Source organism: Papio anubis, chromosome 19 (genome assembly GCF_008728515.1).
Source record: "Papio anubis isolate 15944 chromosome 19, Panubis1.0, whole genome shotgun sequence".
Taxonomy (NCBI): Eukaryota; Metazoa; Chordata; class Mammalia; order Primates; family Cercopithecidae; genus Papio; species Papio anubis.
The window spans coordinates 13,162,957-13,184,511 of NC_044994.1; the positions used below are offsets into that span (position 1 = coordinate 13,162,957).

At 37.4% G+C, this 21,555-nt stretch overlaps 1 protein-coding gene across 2 annotated transcripts in view; it reads right to left on the reverse strand.

Moving 5' to 3' along the window:
- The window catches only part of ROCK1 (Rho associated coiled-coil containing protein kinase 1), a 163,699-nt gene that overhangs the window by 39,512 nt on the left and 102,632 nt on the right, over positions 1 to 21,555 (reverse strand). For both annotated transcript variants that reach the window (XM_017951600.3, XM_009192496.3), the window contains exons 14-18: positions 19,478 to 19,613; positions 18,162 to 18,253; positions 17,812 to 18,058; positions 4,120 to 4,226; positions 2,670 to 2,820 (exon numbers count right to left, since the gene is read on the reverse strand). In XM_017951600.3, coding sequence (XP_017807089.1) covers positions 2,670 to 2,820; positions 4,120 to 4,226; positions 17,812 to 18,058; positions 18,162 to 18,253; positions 19,478 to 19,613 — 733 coding nt within the window. The remainder of the gene's footprint in view (positions 1 to 2,669; positions 2,821 to 4,119; positions 4,227 to 17,811; positions 18,059 to 18,161; positions 18,254 to 19,477; positions 19,614 to 21,555) is intronic.

The following is a 21,555-nucleotide window of genomic DNA, read 5'->3' on the forward strand; positions in this document are numbered from 1 at the left end:
GAAGCTTAAAATGTGCTAGTGCCTTCATACAAATCTTAGAATAAGAATACTGAACTTACTATCACTTCTGCCTGGAATGTATTTTCTCCAGCTTCTTTAACAGGTGGTTCATTTTGACTTTCAGTTCTTACCTCAAATATTATGAGCTCAGAGAGCCTTTCCTCAGAACCCCCATCTAGGGCAGTGCCAAGTCAAAACAATGATATTAATGTGTATTTTCTTCCCATTAATAATTACAAGCTGTACATATTTTCATTTATGTATTCTTTTTTTTTTTGGTCTATCTTCACCATCTGAATGTAATCTCCGGGCTTCCTGTCAGTTTTAGTCTCTGCGATATTCCCAGCTGTGCCTTGTCTGTAGTAGGCAGTCAGTAATTAAGTGAAAGAAATAAAAGTAGCTCAATATGGCTAAAGCACAGGGTACACACAACAAAGTGTAGAGCAGGAAGATTGCAAAGACAGACAGGTGTCAACTTAAAGATTCGGTATATCCAAGGAGTTTGAAAGGTACCCTGCAAACAATGAAAAGCCACTAAAGGATTTTAAGGATAACAAAATATGATTTGACCAAAAAAGAAAATTGTTCTAACCTAAGTGAGAATGATTGATGAATAGAACAACTCTCGGCAAAATGAGGATGTGATGTTCAGTAACCAAGATAATAGCTACTGAAAACTTTCTATGCACAGGCACTTTACATGCATTTTTCATCTAACTTAAAATAGTTACAGGGCAACACTGATCTGTCTGATTCCAAAGCCTTGGCTCATCTCATAAAGACCCTATGGCCATTAACTAGGTTAGTGAGAATAAAGAATAAGAGCAGGTTTGATGGATAAGATTATGAGCTTTCTTTTGAGGAAAAATAATTTAAGATGCCAACACATCCAGACTGTAGTAGGTTAAGAATAAGTAGAAGGTGAAGAAAGACTTGTTAGAAGTTTGGATATTAAAAATTTTTTTTCTATAAAGAATCTGACACCATTGAATTTGACTATTTTATTATTTTATCTGAAATAAAACAGTAGTAATTAGTAAGGATCACCGATTGCTGCATGGATTTGTCTATTTGTTTTTAAGATGGGAGACTTGTTCATGTTTACAGTAAGAAAGAAGATAATGGAGGTAAAAAGGTCGAGGATATAGAAAAGAAAAAGAGATAAGAAGTTAAGATGAGATAAGAAGAGATTACCCTCCTTTAAGATAATAGTGAAGATAATGAAGACAGGTAAAGAAGTAGGATAGATTGACAAGAAAACTAAATTTTGAGGAGTTCACACCTATGCTTTCATTATTTATTTGTGAAATAAGAATAGAGTTCACCTAAAATTGGAGTGATAAAGAAACGGCACAGGAAACTTGAGAAGATAAATAAAAGTCTGGGAAAAGAAATTTATGAGCGATATGTTTAAAGAAATTGACAGCTGGGCATGGTGGCTCATGCCTGTAATCCCAGCATACTGGGAGGCCAAGGCGGAAGGATCCATTGAGCCCAGGTGCTCAAGACCAGCCTGGACAACATAGTGAGACTCTTTCTCTACCAAAAATAAATAATTTTTAAAAATTAAAAAAAAATTGACAACTCAGGTTGCAGATAATGCATTGGACTAACACTCAACTGCTTGAAGAAAGTGGCTGGCTGGTCTGAACTAGGGTTGTGTTTGGAGGCATAACACAGTGGAAGTACAAAGAAATGAGAAAATTGAGGGTACAAAGCAAGATAGCCTATGAATTAACAGACAATGAGGTCCAGAATGGATCATAAAGAAAATCAAGGAAAGGGCTACTAAAAACAGAGAAAAGACAGATTCCACTAACTTTTATAGGAAACAGAGTAGTAAACTGAGGGAACAAGGAGGTGAAATTGTGATCTTAAAAAATGGAAAGCATTGCCAGGCATGGTGCCTCATGCCTGTAATCCCAGCACTTTGGGAGGCCGAAGTATGTGGATCACCTGAGGTCAGGAGTTCGAGACCAGCCTGGCCAACATGGTGAAACCCATCTCTACTAAAAATACAAAAATTAGCCGGGCATGGTGTCCGGTGCCTGTAATCCTAGCTACTTAGGAGGCTGAGGCAGGAGAATTAGGAGAATTGCTTGAACCTGGAGGCGGAGATTGCATTGAGCCAAGACTGCACCATTGCACTCCAGCATGGGAGACAAGAGCAAAACTTTGTCTCAAAAAAAAAAAAAAAAAAAAAAAAGGAAAGTATCAAAAGGAAGGCACCCTCTTCTTGATTATAACTTATAATTTCTTTCTTTCTTTGAGACATAGTCTCACTCTGTTGCCCAGGCTGGAGAACAGTGACGCCATCTCGGCTCACTGCAACCTCCGCTTCCTGGGTTCAGGCGATTCTCCTACCTCAGCCTCCCCAGTAGCTGGGATTACAGGCGTGCGACACCACACCTGGCTAATTTTTTTTTTATTTTTAGTAGAGATGGAGTTTCACCATGATGGCCAGGCTGGTCTCAAACTCCTGGCCTCAAGTGATCCACTGGCTTCAGCCTCCCAAAGTGATGGGATTACAGGTGTGAACCACTGTGCCAGGCCTGTAATTTATATTATAATTTCTACAAGTTATACAGTATAAAATTTTGATCAAAACCAAATTTTCTATAGTCACTATTTGAAGCCAATTTTGTAAAAATAATAAAACTGACACTTACCACACATTGCCACAGACTTTGCCTCTTCAATAGATTGATGTTTGTCAGTTAAACGAGCTTTGGTTACTTTGTGTTCATTTACCTCTTGTTCTAACCGTTGTTGTAATGATTTAAGTTTGTAGTTTAAATCTATTTCTAAATTATTCTTTTCCTGTAAAATGGGAGTAGGAGTCATGTAATAAACTGTGCAGAAGGCATGCATGTTAGTAAATCTTACATTTAATATTCTGGAAGAGATAAGATGCCTTATTTTAAAAATCACAATAAACACATATAATTAAAAGCAAAAGATAACCTTTTCTTTACCCCCTCCCTTCCCATTTGAATCATTAACCATGGCGGAGGGCAGAACAAAGCTGTTATGGTGGTTATGTTCAGGACAGTTCATTGCTAAGATCAGAAATGAATAAGTCAAATTTTCAGTTTATTTAAAAATTTTTGATACCATCTTTTTTTTTTCTTTTTTTTTTTAAAGAGATGAGGTCTCACTCTGTCACCCAGGCTGGAGTGCTGTGGCACCTTCTTAGCTCACTGCAGCCTTGAACTCCTGGGCTCAAGCTATCCTCCAGCCTTAGCCTCCAGAGTGGCTAGTATTACAGGCATGTGCCATCACACCTGGCTAATTTTTAAGCATTTTTTTTTTTTATAGAGATGGGGTCTTGCTCCATTGCCCAGGCTATTCTCAAACTCCTGGGCTCAAGCAATCCTCCTGTGTCAGCCTCCCAAAGTGTTGGGCCTACAGGCATGAGCCACCTTGCCTGGCCTGGTACCACTTAAAAAATATATACTAACTGATGTTTATCTACATTTGCATCTATATCCACATTTACTTTGCTTTCACAAAAACAAAACAAAACAAACCACAAAGCATCCTGTGGCAAGTCATTGACATAGAAAGGAAAAATGAGTCAAAATATATTCCATTTCTGTTTGAGTACCCTTTTCTATTCTTCCTTCTTTTATCCTAAGTCCATATTTACACCAGCTTGGCCATCAAAAACTATTCTAATTGTGACAAAACATGTCCAAAGGACAAGATAAGTAAGTCGTGGCTTTTCTGATAATTTGCCTGAGGTTCTAATGAACCTCCAACATTACAGAGAGGCTTTGAAAAAGTGACAGCTGTATCTCTATATCATCTATCTAACTCTTAGCAAGGTACATAACAGAGAATAACCAACGACATTTTTATTGTTAAGAAAATTCTAAATGCAAAGGCCAATCACTTTATGCTCTTTTCTATTTTGCTAACCGTAACAAAACAGAACAGGTACTCATCATCTACCATGTACTGATCTGTTGTTTTCCTTCTTCATAGGCCCTCACAGCACATTCATCTTACTCATGTACAAAGAAAATAGGCAAATATACTTCATAAAAAGGTATTTCCAAACCAAAGCAATCTGTGTGATACTATTTTATAATAATTGGTATATGTTAAATCAATTACCTTTTCTGAGTGATTAAGCATGTCTTGAGCCTCTTTTCTTTCTCCTTCCACTTTTTCAAGATTATGTTTGAGATGCTTCACCTCCTCTTGTAAAGATGTAATTCGAGCTATCAAGTGAGAAAAAAGTTCAGGTCTGTAGTCATTGAAAGAAGTCTTCTTGTTCAGTGTGACAATTTAGTTTCTAAAAAATGTGTTGTTTTTTTAAATGTATTAAGTTTCCTGATCCGATAAAATTTATTAAGTGTTTTCACAATAAACACAAGATACAGAATAAAAATATTAATGCTAATTGGATATAATCTAGTGCACATTCCTTATTTACAAGTAGCCAAAGAGATGAAGCCTCAGCTTCAGCTAGAAATCAGATCCAAGTCCTTATTGAGTGCTCCTTCTAACGACATTAAAGGTGAGAGCCTTTTTTAGTCAATTAAGGCAAGTATTAAATGGTACATATGTGCCAGACACTGCAGTGTTTAATAAAATTATTTTTAAACTTAATGGAGCCAAACTCTATTTTCTTTTTTTTTTTTTTTTTTTTGAGAGGGAGTCTGGCTCTGTCGCCCGGGCTGGAGTGCAGTGGCCAGATCTCAGCTCACTGCAAGCTCCGCCTCCCGGGTTCACGCCATTCTCCTGCCTCAGCCTCCCAAGTAGCTGGGACTACAGGCACCCGCCACCACGCCCGGCTAGTTTTTTTGTATTTTTTAGTAGAGACGGGGTTTCACCGTGTTAGCCAGGATGGTCTCGATCTCCTGACCTCGTGATCCACCCGTCTCGGCCTCCCAAAGTGCTGGGATTACAGGCTTGAGCCACCGCGCCCGGCCTCTATTTTCATAGAAAACTAAGTTTTTAAGGAATTCATGTACTCTAACAAAGCTTAGTTTTAACTTACCTGATGTTCATGCCTTGCAATGGTAGTAACTCATATATTTAGTAATTGTCTACTCATTAAAACATGCTTTAACCTTATAGGTATTTAAGGCATAAGTATTTAATAAACACACAAATTTAAAACATGTAGAATCTAACTTAATATACTTATATTGTTTAGCTTAAAATAAAAATTATATTTTCATATTTTGTGATTCAGAGTGGCCTAGGATTTGACAAGGAAAATAGATGAAGAACCTGAAGGGCCAGTAAAAATTCTGTACTACTCAAAGTACAGTCTGACTTACTGTACTTGCCCCACTCTCAAATGTACTCTAGTTACCTCCCATATTTCAGGGTTTCTAAAGTAGTTCTTTAATAAACAAATAAATATTAAGTCTTTGGCACCTGATAATGCGTATCTGGCTAGATTAGTTCTAGATCTAGAGAACAATGAAATAATTTTATTTACACACTCAAGATATTTTCATGTTGGAGTATGTTCAGGTAGGAGAAAGAAACACCTGCTGCTTTCTTTCAAATCATTGACCAAAAAATACAGAGTATGTGTGTGTTTGTATGGACACAGATAAAGCAAATGTGCCAAGATGTTTCAATGTTGAAGTGCTATTTAGAAATTATAATTTAAAAAATAAATGATATAATTATCTTTAAAATGGGCCAGGTGTAGTGGTTCACGCCTGTAATCACAGCACTTTGGGAGGCTGAGGCAGGCAGATTGGCTCAGCCTCAGGAGTTTGAGATCAGCTTAGGCAACATGGTGAAACCCTGTCTCAAACACAAAAATCAGCTGAGTGTGGTGACACAAGCCTGTAGTCCCAGTTACTTGGGAGACTGAGGTGGGAGGATCACTTGAGCCCAGGAGTTCTAGGAGAAAATCTGTTTTAAAAATCATTTTAAAAAATTTGTACAAAGACAGTAATTCAAATTAATCTTTGAATTTTTCAGGTAGAAGCAGTTTACTAAGGAGACAAGATAATAAAACTATATGGGTTGAATCCACGCCAGATTCCTAACAACCACATGAAAGAGACAAATTAAGTATAGTTTATTTTCCTCCTTTACTCTGTCTGAAAAGAAATGTCAGAAATAAATAGAACTTACATGTGCAATACATGAAAACAAAAAAGCTTTATATACAGAAAATATAAAAACACAGTGGGAGGAGTAAGGGCCCAAATACCAGGTATCATAATCTAAGTTGATTAAAACAATAACATTTCTAAAAGCTAATAGGAGATAAAATCTTCATAATCTAGTCAAAGACTTTTTTGATAGGCCACACTAAAAACCACACTAACAATAAAGAAAAAACTAGATACACTGGACTACATCAAATACAAGAAATGAAGACCTTCTGCTTATCCAAAAGCGGCACTGAAGAGTGAAAATGGTCCCACCATGCAGTAGGCTGACTATAGTTAACAATAACATACTGCATATTTCAAAGTAGCTACAAGAGACGATTTTGAATGTTCTCACCACAGAGAAATGACAAATGTTTGAGGAGATGGATATACTAATTACCCTAATTTGATCAGTACACATTGTATACACGTACCAGAACATCCCATAAGCACGTACAATTATTATGTGTCAATTAAAAATAAAATACGGGGAGGCAGAGAAAGGTGGCCAAATAGAAGCCTCCATCAATTGTCCTCCCTGCAGGAACACCAAATTGAACAACCATTTGCACAGAAAAGCACCTTCATAAGAACCAAAAATCAGCTTAGTGATATGTATCAGCTTGGCCACAGTGGGGTACAGCACCAAGCAGGCTCTTGGGGTCCCCAATTCCAGGTTCTGGTTCTTGGACGGCATTTCTGGACCTGCTCTGGGTCAGAGGGGAGCCCAATGCCCTGAAGGGAGAGTCCCAAGCCTGGCAGCATTTACCACAAGCTGACTGAAGAGCCCTGAGGCCTTGAATGAACATCGGCAGTCACCAGGGGGCATCTGCTGCAGGCCTGGAGCAGTGGTGGCCATGGGGAGGGACTCTTCTGCTTGTGGAATAAGGAGGGAAGAATGGGAAGGGCTTTGACTTGTGGCTTAGGTACCAACTAAGCTGCAGTAGAACAGAGCACCAGGTAGATTCCTAAGGTTTCCAACTGTAGGCCCTGGCTCCCAGATGGCATCTATGGATCCACTTGGGACAAGGGGGAGCTCACCACCCTGAAGGGAGGGATACAAGCCTGGCTGGCTTCACTAACTGCTGATTATAGAGCCTAGGGCCTTGAGTGAACCTAGGTAGTAGCCGAGCAGTAGTTACCATAGGTCTTGGGTGAGACCCAGTGCTGTGCTGGCTTCAGGTCTGACCCAGCACAGTGCCAGGGGTGGTGGCTACAAGGGTGTTTGTGTAATCCCTCCCCCACCTCTCCCTGGCAGCTCAGCCCAGAGAGACTCCATTTGTTTGGGAGAAAGGGAAGAGAACAAGAGTCTCTGCATTACAATACAGATAATCCTTCCAGATCTTACTCAAGACCACCAACATGGTACCTCTAAGAGTCTGCAAGAGCCACAGTATTACTGGGCTTGGGGTGCCTCCTAATACAGATATGGCTACAGTGACCAAAAACTTGGATCACAACACCTAAGTCCCTTCTAATACCTGGAAAGTCTTCCCAATAAGGACAGGTACAAACAAGCCCAGAATGCAATGACTGCAATAAATACCTAACTCTTCAATGCCCAGACACCGACAAACATCCACAAGCATCACGACCATTCAGGAAAACATAACCTCACCAAAGAAAATAAATAATGCCCCACAGACCAATACTGGAGAGACAAAGATATAAGACCTTTCAGACAGAGAATTTAAAATAGCTGTTTTGAGGAAAATCAAAGAAATTCAAGATAAAACAAAGAAGGAATTCAGAATCCCATCAGATAAATTTAACAAAAGATTGAAATAAGTACAAAGAATTGGGCAGAAATTCTGGAGTTGAAAAATGCAACCGACATACTGAAGAATGCATCAGGGTCTCTTACCAGCAGAAATGTTCAAGCAAAAGATAGTATTAGTAAGCTTGAAGACAGGTTATTTGAAAATACAGTTGGAGGAGACAAAAGAGAATTAGAAAGAATGGAACATGCACATAAGATCTAGAAAATAGCCTCAAAAGAGAGTATCTAAGAGTTATTACCCTTAAAGAGCAGGCAGAAGGAGAGATAGGGGTAGAAAGTTTACTCAAAGGGTAATAATACAGAACTTCCCAAACCTAGAAAAAGATATCAATATTCAAGCACAAGAAGGTTCTAAGGCTGAAGCCTTAGGTCTGACTCAGCACAGTTTCAGGGGTGGTGGCCATAGGGTAATGATAAGTACACTGAAAAACAGTATTGTAACACTGTAATTGCAGTGTATAAATTATTCATATCTTGGGTAGACAGATTAAAAGAACTGATCAAAAATAACAACTACAATACTTTCCAAGACGCAGTAAGATTATAAATAGAAGCAACAAAAAGTTAAAATGCAGGGGACTAAGTTAAAGTGTAGAGTTTGTATTAGTTTTTTCTTTGCTTGTTTGTTAGTTTGTTAATGCAATCACTGTTAAGTCATCATCAGTTTAAAATAATGGGTTAGAGGATATTATTTGCAAGCCTCATGGTAACCTCAAATCAAAAGACATACAACAGACAGATACCCAAAAAATAAAAAGCAAGAAATTAAAACCTATCACCAGAGAAAATCATCTTCATTAAAAGGAAGCAGGAAGGAAGGAAAGAAGGAAGAGAAGACCACAAAACAATCACAAAAATAAAATAAAATAAAATAACAAAATGGCAGGAGTATGTCCCTACTTATTAAAAATAACAATGAATGCAGATGAACTAAACTGCCCAATCCAAAGACATGGAGTGCTGAATGGACGAAAAAACAAACAAACAAAAAAACAGAACCCAATGATCTGTTGACTACAAGAAACACACTTCACATACAAAGGTACACATAGATACACATAGAGAACACAAGCGGATGAAAACAGATATTCCATGCCAATTAAAAAAAAAGAAAACAAAAAAAGAGCAGTAGTAGTTATACTTGTATCAGACAAAACAGATTTCAAGACAAAAACTATAAAAAGGCACAGAAAAGGTCATAATGTAATGATAAAGGGGTCAATTCAGCAAGAGAATATAACAATTGTAAATACAGATGCACCCAACACTGGAGCAACCAGATATATACAGCAGACATTGTTAGAGCTAAAGACAGGGAGAGACTCCAATCCTGGAGACTTCGACTCCTCACTTTCAGCACTGGACAGATCATCCAGACAGAAAATCAACAAAGAAAACATCAGATTTAATCTGCACTATAGACCAAATGGGACCTCATAAATATTTACAGAACATCTCATCCAACAGCCACAGAGTATACACTCTCCTTAGCATGAGGATCATTCTCAAGGACAAACCATATGTTACGCCACAAAGCAAGTCTTGAAAAATTCAAAAAAAGGAAAATTACATCATGTATCTATCTTCTCTGACCACAATGAAACAAAACTAAAAATCAATAACAAGTGGATTTGTGTGTGTGTGTGTGTGTGTGTGTGTGTGTGTGTGTGTGTGTGTGTGAGAGACGAAGTCTCGCTCTTGTACCCCAGGCTGGAGTGCAAATGGCATGATCTCGGCATACTGCAACCTCCACCTCCCAGGTTCAAGTGAATCTCCTGCCTCAGCCTCCCAAGTATCTGGGACTACAGGTGCCCGCCACCACTTCTGGCTAATTTTTGTATTTTTAGTAGAGACGGGGTTTCACCATGTTGGCCAGGCTGGTCTAGAACTCCTGACCTCAAGTGATCCACCTGCCTCGGCTTCCCAAAGTGCTGGGATGACAGGCGTGAGCCACCATGCCCTGCCAACAACTGGAATTTTTGAAACAATACAAATACCTGGAAATTAAAGAATATGCTCCTGAATGACCAGTGGATTGATGAAGAAATTAAGAAGAAAATTAAAATACTTCCTGAAACAAATGATAATGAAAACGAAACATACAAAAGCCTATGGGATACAGTGAAAGCAGTACTAACAGGAAAGCTTATAGCTCTGAGCATCTACATCAAAAAGGTAGAAAAACTTTCAATAAACAACTTAATGATACATCTTAAAGAACTAGAAAAGCCTGGGCAAATCAAACCCAAAATTAGTAGAAGAAAATAAATAATAAAGATCAAACACATGCAACCTACCAAGACTGAACCATGAAGAAATCCAAAACCTAAACAGACAAATAACAAGTAATGAGATCTAAGCTGTCATAAAAAGTCTTCCAGCAAATAAAAGCCCAGGACTGAATGACTTCACTGCTAAATTTTACCAAACATTGTTTTTTGTTTGTTTGTTTTGAGACAGAATTTTGCTCTGTTGCCCAGGCTGGAGTGCAGTGGTACAATCTCGGCTCACTGCCACCTCCGCTTCCCCGGTTCAAGCGATTCTCCTGCCTCAGCCTCCCGAGTAGCTGGGATTACAGGTATGCACCACCATGCCTGGCTAATTTTGTATTTTTAGTACAGATGGGGTTTCTCCATGTGGGCCAGGCCGGTCTGCAACTCCTGACCTCAAGTGATCCATCCGCCTTGGCCTCTCAAAGTGCTGGGATTACAATCGTGAGCCATCGCATCCGGCCCTTACCAAACATTTAAAGATGAACAAATAACAATCCCTACTCAAACTATTCCAAAGAACAGAGGAGGAAATGTTTCCAAACTCATTCTACAAGGCCAGCATTACCTTGATACCAAAACCAAATGAAGACACATTTTAAAAGACAAACAAAAAAGCTATAGGCCAATATTCACGATGAACACACATGCAAAAATCCTCAAGATGCTAGCAAACCAAATTCTGTAATACATTAAAAAGTTCATTCATCACGGCAAATATCATTTGCTGAAATATCACTGTTTTAGCAAAAACCTAATTTAAATATGTTAAAATGCCAAAACAAAATATAAAATTTACAAAAAGGCATAATCTACAAAAAGGCATTGAGTCCCACCAAGAATATACAAAAATTAAAAATAAATTAATGGACAAGATATAAGAAGAAGAAAATGCACATTAAGAAAAAGCCTCGGCCGGGCGCGGTGGCTCACGCCTGTAATCCCAGTACTTTGGGAGGCCGAGGGAGGCGGATCACGAGGTCAGGAGATCGAGACCATCCTGACTAACACGGTGAAACCCCGTCTCTACTAAAAAAAAAATACAAAAAATCAGCTGGGCGTGGTGGTGGGCGCCTGTAGTCCCAGCTACTTGGGAGGCTGAGGCAGGAGAATAGCGAGAACCCGGGAGGCGGAGCTTGCAGTGAGCCGAGATGGAGCCACTGCACTCCAGCCTGGGCGACAGAGTGAGACTCCATCTCAAAAAAAAAAAAAAAAAAAGAAAAAGAAAAAGCCTCAGAGTCAGATACATTTAATGTAATTTATAGTACAAATTTTAAATCCACCCAGAAGACACAGGAGTCAAAATCTTGCACACCAAAAAACACTACATTAAAAATACGTAAAGCAAGGTATTCATGAAATACCCACAGCTAACGTCATACTCAATGAACAATCCAAAAAGAAAATTGAGAAAATTCCATTTACAAGAGCATCCAAAAGAATAAAATACCCAGGAAGAAATTTGCATATAGAACACTAAAAACAAACAAACAAAAACACTGCTGAAACACATTTTAAAACATCTAAATAAATAAAATATATCCTTGTTCATGGATTGGAAGACAATATTAGCTTTGATGTTTTTTTGAGACAAAGTCTACCTCTGTCAGCCAGGCTGGAGCACTGGGACGACAGGCGTGCACCGCCACACCTGGCTAATTTTTAATTTTTTGTAGAGACAGGCTTTGCCACGTTGCTCAGGGTGGTCTCAAACTCCTGTGCTCAAGTGATCTGCCCACCTTGGCTTCCCAAAATGCTGACATTACAGGCGTGAGCCACGGCGCCTGGCTGGAAGATTTAATATTGTTAAGATGGCAATCCTACATAAAGTAATCTACAGATTCAAACAAATCGCTATCAAAATTCTAAAGATCTTTTCGCAGAAATGGAAAAGCCAATCCTCAAATTCATATAGAATTGCAAAGAACCCTGAATATGTAAAACATACTGAAGAACAATGACAAACTTGGAGGGCTCAAACTTCCTGATTTCAAAACTTGCCACAAAGCTACAGTGAACAAAACAAAACAGTGTGGTACATGCTGGCATAAGGACAAACACACAGATCAACGGAATAGGGCTGAGAATCTAGAATATCATAGATGCATTATATCTATATTCAATTGATTTTCTTTTTTTTTGGAGACAGGGTCTCGCTCTGTTCGTCCATGCTGGAGTGCAGTGGTGCAATCTTGGCTCACTGCAACCGCTGCCTCCCAGGTTCAAGTGACCCTCCGGCCTCAGTCCCCTGAGTAGCTGGGACTACAGGTGCGTGCCATCATGCCCAGCTAATTTTTGTATTTTTAGTAGAGACAGGGTTTTGCCATGTTGCCCAGACTGGACTCAAACTCCTGAGCTTAAGCAATCCACCCAACGCAGCCTCCCAGAGTGCTGGGATTACAGGTGTGAGCTACTGCACCTGGCTGCCAATCGATTTTCAACAAAGATGCCAAGACCATTTACAGAGGAAATAGTCTGTTCAACAAATGTTGCTGGGACAACTGGATATCAGATGCTCAACATCATTAGTCATTAGGGACAATGAAAATCAAAACAAACAAAATGGGACAACCACCATATACCCACTAGAGTAACTACAACTGAAAAAAGGAAAATACCAAGTGTGGGCAGGGATATGGAGAAACTGGAATCCTGTACATTGTTGACAGGAATGTAAAATGGTGCAGCCATTGTGGAAAACACTTTGGAAATTCCTCCAAAGTTACACATAGAATTACCAGAAGACTCAGAAATTCCACTCCTAAATATACACCCCTAAAGAATTAAAAACAGGTACTCCAACAAATACTTGTACACAAATGTTGAAGCAGTGCTATTCACACAAGCCAAAAGGTGGAATCAATCCACAGGCCCATCAACAGATGAATGGCTAAGCAAAATGTGGTATATACATATAACAGAATATTACTCAGCCATAAATGAATGAACTACTGACACATGCTACAATATGGATGAACCTGTAAAACATTATGCTAAGTGAAAGAAGTCTGACACAAAAGGTCAGAAACCCTGTCTCTACTAAAAATACAAAAATTAGCTGGGCATAGTGGCGCATGCCTGTAGTCCCAGATACTTCTACTTGGGAGGCTGAGGCAGGAGAATCACTTGAACCCGGGAAGCGCAGGTTGCAATGAGCTGAGATCATGCCACTGCACTCTAGCCTGGGCGACAGAGTGAGGCTCCGTCTCAAAAAAAAAAAAAAAAAAAAAAAAAGAAAAAAGAAAAAAGAAATACACGGGAGGCTATGAGAAAAAAACTCACAATGATAGTGAAAACTTTTAAAACACATTTTAAAATTTGACAGAAGAGACAAAAATATTTTAATAGTTCCTGATCACAATAAATAAGAAATTATTAATTACAAAAAAATTGTTTCCTACCTCTGTCCATTAAAACGACCCACTAATATTGACCAACCCAACAGTAGTGAGTACCCATAGAATTCAGGTTACAGACCCTGAATGTCATATGCTACAAAAGGAACTGGAGTTCCTAGGCAAATGGGTGATTCCAGGTCTGGGCCAAAAAATAATCCTGGAAAATCTATGCATATCAAAAAGCAAGGATGCTATCCAAAACTACTAGGGTAGTGTCTAAACTTAAAGAATTCCTACTAAACTTCAAGTGAGCATCATTAAGAAAAACGCAAAGGGCTAATATATATTAAATATATTAAAATTCATGAGTTCATAGATACATTTTTAAAATTCACTAATCATCTTTGGAGGATGCCTGAGAAATAACTCACTGTTCCAAAAACTGACAAATAATTAAGTATTTAACCTGACTTTCTTTTATAAGCTGTACCTCAAAGTAACTACTATATAATTGATGAAGAAATGTTTATCTCTAGAGTAGTATGCCAATTAACAAATGAAGAAGGATAAAAACAGATGATCACCACCGCAAATTCCTAAGGAAACAAAGGTCCTAGGCAATGATATCATCAATGGCTACTAACACCACAAAAAGATACAGCCAGACTTTAAGTTTTTACATTTGTTTGTTTGTTGTTGTTTTTGAGACAGGGTCTCTCTCTGTTGCCCAGGCTGAAGTACAGTGGCACGATTTCGGCTCACTGCAACCTCCGTCTCCTGGGCTCAAGCAATCCTCCACCTGAGCCTCCTAAGTAGCTAGGACTACAGGTGTGTGCCACCATACCTGGCTAATTTTTGTATTTTTTGTAGAGATGGGGTTTCGTCATGTTGTTCAGGTTGGTCTCAAACTCCAGGGCTCAAGAGATCCACCCACCTCAGTCTCCCACAAGTGTTGGTTTTACAGGTATGAGCCACTGTGCCCAGCCCAGATTTTATGTTTATGTATCTCCTGGTACCTAAATACTACTACTTACAAGTATTCTTGACAAAGTCCTACCCGAAGTAGATCACATCTCTAGATCTAACATCTGGTTTAAAGTACTATCGCAGACACAGCAACATGCTAAATGATACCAGCAGATGAAATCAGTAAAATTCTGAATGGGAGCCACTCACAGGACCAAAAAAACCCTGGTTTCTTTAACCAAAAACAGTAGCAAAAAGAGATTACAAAGAACATAAAAGGGAGGAGGAAAATACAGATTAAAATAAACTTAAGGGACGTTATTAATGAAATGCAATGTCCAAACTTTGGATACAAATTCAGGCAAAATAAATGCAATAATAACAACAAATTATGAGACTACTAGAGGAATTTAAGCAGTAATTAGATATTTTATAATATTAAATAACTGTCACCTATTTTCTACCTTTGATAATGACATTGTAGTTATGTTTGTCTTTCTAAAAAAGAGTCCCTAAGATAATGAAATATTTACAAATTAGGATGTATTTACAAAAGGACAACATGGTGCCTGATATGTGCTTCAAAATAATTCAGTGTCAGAGGATTGGGAAGGGGAGGTAGAGGTATAAAATGAAATACGACTGGCTACCAAATGAAGATTTTTGAAGCTAAATGATGAGTACACAAGAGGTCACTACAGGACAGGTTACGCATCCTTAATCGGAAAATCCAAATATCCCAAATGCTCCAAATTCTGAAACTTTTTGACCACTGACATGACATTCAAGGATTTCAGATTTGGGATACTCATAATGCAGATATTCTCACAAACCGCCCAAAATCCAAAATCTGAAGCACTTCTGGTGCAAACAATACAAAAAAAAAAAAAGACTTTTAAAAATGGTTAATTAAAAAAAATTGTTTCTTGCCATTCAATCTGAAGAATCACAGATAAACTTACTATATGAGAGCTTATCAATTCAGTTAAAATTTTCAATCCTCCATAACATTTTGATCACTTTCATTAAGCCTCTATAGCCTGAACTTTTGGAAACTTTCCCTGTAATCAATCACAGCCTTATTGTTTCACTAGCCCAGGCACTGGCAAATGTCAGGGCTGCAGCCTGTTTCTGTACAGACCTCAAGCTAAGAATAGTTTTTATACTTTAAAGGGTTATAAAAAGTAAAAAATAAAAAAGACTATTCAACAGAGGTCATATATGGAGGACACTCCATTAATGAATAACAATCAAGACTCTGCCAGAAGCCCATCATCCCAAACTAAATTTATACTTGAGAAGCCCGAAAGTTCTTAAAGACCAGAAGAGTAATATAAACATTGTGATTTGTTTAAAAAACCACAATGCCCTTTTATATGTATGTTGAAACTCACATAAGTTGTGTGCATTATTTTAGTGTATGTGAGCTTTTATTCACATTTAAGTTCCAAACTAAACAAAGGAAACACTGAAAAAGGATAAACAAACAATAAATCATGCTACAAATTTTCCTTAACTTTAACTGACATCTAAAAAATAGATACAGTTTAAAATCACTGTTGATAGTACATGGATGATCTCTGCCTCTGAAGCAAGGAGCTCAAAGCTCAGTCAAACACAGATCACAAACTTACAAGAATTTCAGAATTGGAAAGATTTATTAGAGGTAACCTATTCTTATCTCCTTGGTTTACAGACAAAGAAGGGAGATGAAGAGACTTTCAAACAGCTAATAAGCTGTATAAAAAGGCCTAGGAAAACAACGTAAGGAAGTCTGTAACTTTCCTATTACATATAAAGTGGTTACTTTCTTAGTTATATTCAGATCTATTTTAAGCCTGGTCCCTGAGAAATATGATTGCACAACACTCCTCAGCTAAGAACCAACAGGAGATCATATTTTCTGTTTCCTTAGTCACAAAAGCTGACCCTGACCTCTCTCCACTGAATTATAGCTAATCATCAAGCCCCAAGGGACCCAAAACTATGTTCCCAACTCTAACTAAGGTTAAAATGAACTCCTCCCTCCAATTTTTTCCTGAGAGATCTGGCAACTTCCATGCATATTTGTTTTGATTAGGTAGTATGGATGCTGCTGCTAACAGGAATAGAAAAAAGAAAAATATGTGAGTACGTAAAGCCAGGAATCTTTTTGAAAACAAACTGAATTTTATTACTATTTAAAAACTGTTCATTTATTCACTGTTAGTTATACTCAATCTTTTGCCTCTTAGATTCACGAAGACTTATCAGTATCTCCAGTTCAAATGTTCCCAAGTATATAACTTTTAATGTGTAATGGGATTCTATTTCTGCAATTGAATTTCTATTACTACCAACAATGCATGAGGAATTCCTAGGTTTTAATAGTGATAATCCTTTTTGCTTGGATTAGTCTCACTTTGAGTAAAACCTTTATGAATTAGGCAAGTTTTCAAATGAAGTTTTTGGTTAATTTACCTGTAAAACTGAAAAATATCCACATTACCTACCCCGCAGGAGTACCCGTGAGGGTGAAGAAATTACAACGTGATACAAATGTAGGCATTATCCTAAAAGAGAAAGAATGCTGGCCTGGTGTGGTGTGTCACACCCATAATGCTAGCACTTTGGGAGGTCGAAGTGGGTGTTTCGCTTGAGTCCAGGAGTTTGAGACCAGCCTGGGCAAAATGGTGAAACTCCGTCTCTACAAAAAATGAAAAAATTAGCTGAGTATGGTGGCATGCACCTGTAGTCCCAGCTACTCAGGAAATTGAGGTGGGAGAATTGCTTGACCTCCGGAGTTCAAGGATGCAGTGAGCTGTGCTCATGCCACTGCACTCCAGCCTGGGCAACAGAGCAAGTTCTTATCTCAAAAAAATGTAAATAAAAAAGAATGCAACCATTTCTGGTTTCACCAAAGTAATTTTCTTTATGAGGGTAATATGATCATAAATATATTAACTTAGACTTAAAAATGGTCAAGATGGTAAATTTTATGTTATATATTTTTTGACAATTAAAAATAAAAATTACAAAATATTCCTTCCATTGATAGATGAGTGGATGAACAAAATGTGGTATACACATACCATGGAATATTACTGAGCCCTAAAAAGGAAGGAAAATCTGACACACACAACATGGATAAACCTTGAAGACACTGTGCTAAGTAAAAAAGCCAGATGCAAAAGGACAAACACTGTATGATTCCACTTATATGATGACAGTTGCATACACTGTGAACTGTATTTAATCCCACTGAACTGTATACATAAAAATGGTTAAAATGTTATAATAAATTTCATGTTATGCATATTTTACCACAATAAAAAAAATATTACCTTGAAGGTCTCCAATCATCTCAGAGTCATGACCTCTGTCTCTTCGTTCAGCTTCCAATATAGCTTGCAGCTGGTAATAATCTTTGTCTGTTTGTGACTTAGAATTCTCTAAAATTCGATTTCTCTCTTGCAACTCTCTGTTCAGGGACTCTAACTGACTAATTGACTTGCTCATTTCTGTGTGACTCTTCCTCAGTCTTACAGCTGTGTCTGATTCTGTCCTAAGTAAGTCATTGGCTTCTTCCAGCTATTTAAAAAAGAAAGAAAGAAAATAGGTTTCTGACCAAAGTACAATACAATTTAATTATCTACATTTTTTTTAAAAAAGGAACCTCATTTGAAACACTTACCTGCTTTTGTAACTGGGACAGCTTCTCATTAGCAAGTTGTGAATTCTGACTTACTTTCTTTAAGTCTTCCAACTGATCCTTTAATGTAGAAACTAGAAAATGAAAGAATAATATATAGAAATTACAAAATTTTCATAGTGGAAACATATAAATCCTTTTTTAAAAAATGACATTTAGTCTTAGGCCATAACAGTCAGCTACATTAGGTCCACTCCCAAAGCCAAATTCCAATTTGGAAGTACTTGCATTTTACATTCATTAAAAAGTAGAACATCATTTTATAATACAGAGTGCAAAAACAGATTTCTTCTCACTATTGTAAATCTCAAACTCCAACTCCTTTATTCCCTTTATAAGATCACTCTGTTAGTGTAATTATAAAGCTAGTTTTAATATTATTTTTCAATAGATCAATTGCTTGATAATTCAATATCTTAATACAAAATTTAACAGGTATCAAATGGTAGATAGTATAAGGCTTCCTTTCTCCATTTAGTCATTTTTGCTCCTGTGAGTCTCCCTTAACTGACTCTCCTCCCTAATATATATTTAATTTAAGCATATATAGACAAGTACTTTTGTTTTAAACACAAGCAATCTGTACTTTGTTTTTGTCACTTAAAGATATATCTTAGAGATTGTTTTATACCAGTATTTAAGGAGATGATTTTTTTTTATAAGCTGCATAGTATTCTACCATATAGATGTACTAAAATTTATTACAGCATTACCTTTATGTTTCATATATGTGTTACATTATGTTTCATATAAGCATTGATTGCATTTTTTTTTGTCATTTTAAGCAATGCTACAATGAATAGCCTTGTGTATATATCAGTTTGCAGTATGAGTATGTATGTAAAATAACTTATGGAAGTGAAATTACTGCATCAATGGGTGTAGAAAGGTATTTTAAATATATTTGTAATAGGCATTAAAACACAAGAAATCCTAGTTTAGCAGTTCTTAGACGCAGCTGCTTGTTAGAAGTACCTAGGGGGCTTGTAAAAAATAATGATGCTCAGGCCACATATCTAGACCAATTAAATTAGAATCGCTGGGATTTAGGCATCAGTACTCTTTAAAGCTTCCCAGGAGATTCCAGTATGCACACCATGATGACAATCACTACTCTAGTTAAACACTACTTACTATTTACTTTAATATGTTATAAATTTAACTTGAGATCTGGGTTATTTAGCTTATAAAGTGTCTTAAGACTGTAGCTTTATGTACGTATCATGGACACTAAATTAAAGACAACCTCATGACAATGTTAGAAATTTTATCATTTTTCAAAAGTAGTGACAATTCACCTTCATTTTCTACATTTCTTCTCTTCTCATTTTCCTGTTCAGCTTTTCTTTGGTACTCATTAATTCTATGCTGTAGCAACATTTTCTCCTTCTCAATCTGAGACACTGTAGATTCTAGATTTCTTCTTTGATTTCCCTGAAATTATAATGATAAAAGTTACCATTGTGATTAATACTCTTGTCATTCATTCAAGAGAGTATTTTGTTTTTAAAAACAAAAAAACAAGAAAAAAAAAAAAACCAGACAAACACCTAAGATGAATGTTCTGCTTCAAAAGCAAATAGTATCTCCTAATACAACTTTCTAAGTAGCTTGCCTTTTAAGAAGACAGTGAGACTCTGCTTACTTGAACTTGATAGGTAAAATTTTCAGAGACTTCTGGCTCCAAAAATTTAAAATACAACCCTGTGAATCTTTTCAGACTGAAAGCCACTCTCTAAGTTTAAGACAATCATATTGTGTTACCAATATTTTGGCATAACAATCCCAAATTTAAGGAACGAAACATGAAAGGATCATCTGATAATAAAGTGATGAATAGCTCAAACATTACCAGATGGTACAGAATGTGCAGTGAGTTCACCATTTCCTCGATGTCTCCCTTAATCCTATCTCTGTCAACAACAACTTGCTTATCTTTCTAAGATGTTCTAGGTATCTACCCACCAATGTGTATTAAAAAGCAATCAAGGAAATTGTTATTTTAGTAAAAGAAACTACCGGAGAGAGGAGGATTAAAATACCAATTTGTTTTGTCTATTTTTTTTTATTTTTTTGAGACAGATTCTCACTCTGTTGCCCAGGCTGCAGTGCAGCAGCGCAATCTTGCCTCACTGCAACCTCCGCCTCCAGGGTTCAAGTGATTCTCGTGCCTCAGTCTCCCAAGTAGCTGGGACTACAGGGATGCACCACTGTGTCTGGCTAATTTTTCTATTTTTGGTAGAGACAGGTTTTGCCATGTTGGCCAGACTGGTCTTGAACTCTTGACCTCAAGTGATCCACCTGCCTCAGCCTCCCAAAGTGCTGGGATTACAGGCATGAGCCACCGTACCCAGCCTAAAATACCCACATTTTCACAACTTAAAAGTGTACCTTTCTCAGTTACCACTACCAGTAAATCTTGTTTTTGATGCTTCACTTTTTAAGACTCCACATTAGGAAACCTGTTTTATAGTGTTTCTGGGCTTTCTCATCTTTAAGCAAAAATTGGACATAAATCATTCAAGGTCTTTCTGATTCTAAGAGTTCATCATTCTAACTTTAATTTTTAGATAATTATACATTCAAAGAAAGTTGCAAAGATAGTACACAGAGATCCCAAGTGCCCTTCCACTCAGCTTCCCCCAGTAGTTACGTTATATATAACAATAGTACAATAACAAAATCAGAAAATTCTCACTGGTATAAGGTGTGTATAGTTCTGTCATTTTATCACATATGTAGGTTCATGTAAGCACCACCACAATGAAGATACAGAACTGGTCATCACAACAATCTCTTTCCAGTCACTAGTTATAGCTACATCCATCCCTGTTCTCCCACCACCCATACTCCTGGCAACTAATGGTTCTCCATTTCTATAATTTTGTCTTTTTGAGAATGTTATATAAATGGAACCATGCAATATATGACTTTTTGAGACAGTTTTTTTTTTTTTTTTTTGTATTTTTAGTAGAGATGGGATTTCACCATGTTGGCCAGGATGGTCTCAACTTCCTGACCTCGCGATCTGCCTGCCTCGGCATCCCAAAGTGCTAGGATTACAGGCCCGAGCCACCGTGCCCAGCCAAGACAGGTTTTTTTTTTTTTTTTTTTTAACTCAACATAAAGTCCTTAAAATCCATCTATGTACTGTATGTATCTACAGTTCATTCCTTCTTGTGGCTGAGTATTCTATGGTACAAATGTACCAAAGTTTGTTCAACCATTCACCTACTGTAGAACATTTTGATTGTTTTCAGTTTTCGGCTGTCACAAATAGAGCTATTATAAACATTAGTGTACAGGTTTTGGTGAGAATATAAATTTTCATTTTTCTGGAATAAATGCCCAAGAATACAACTGCTAGGTCACATAG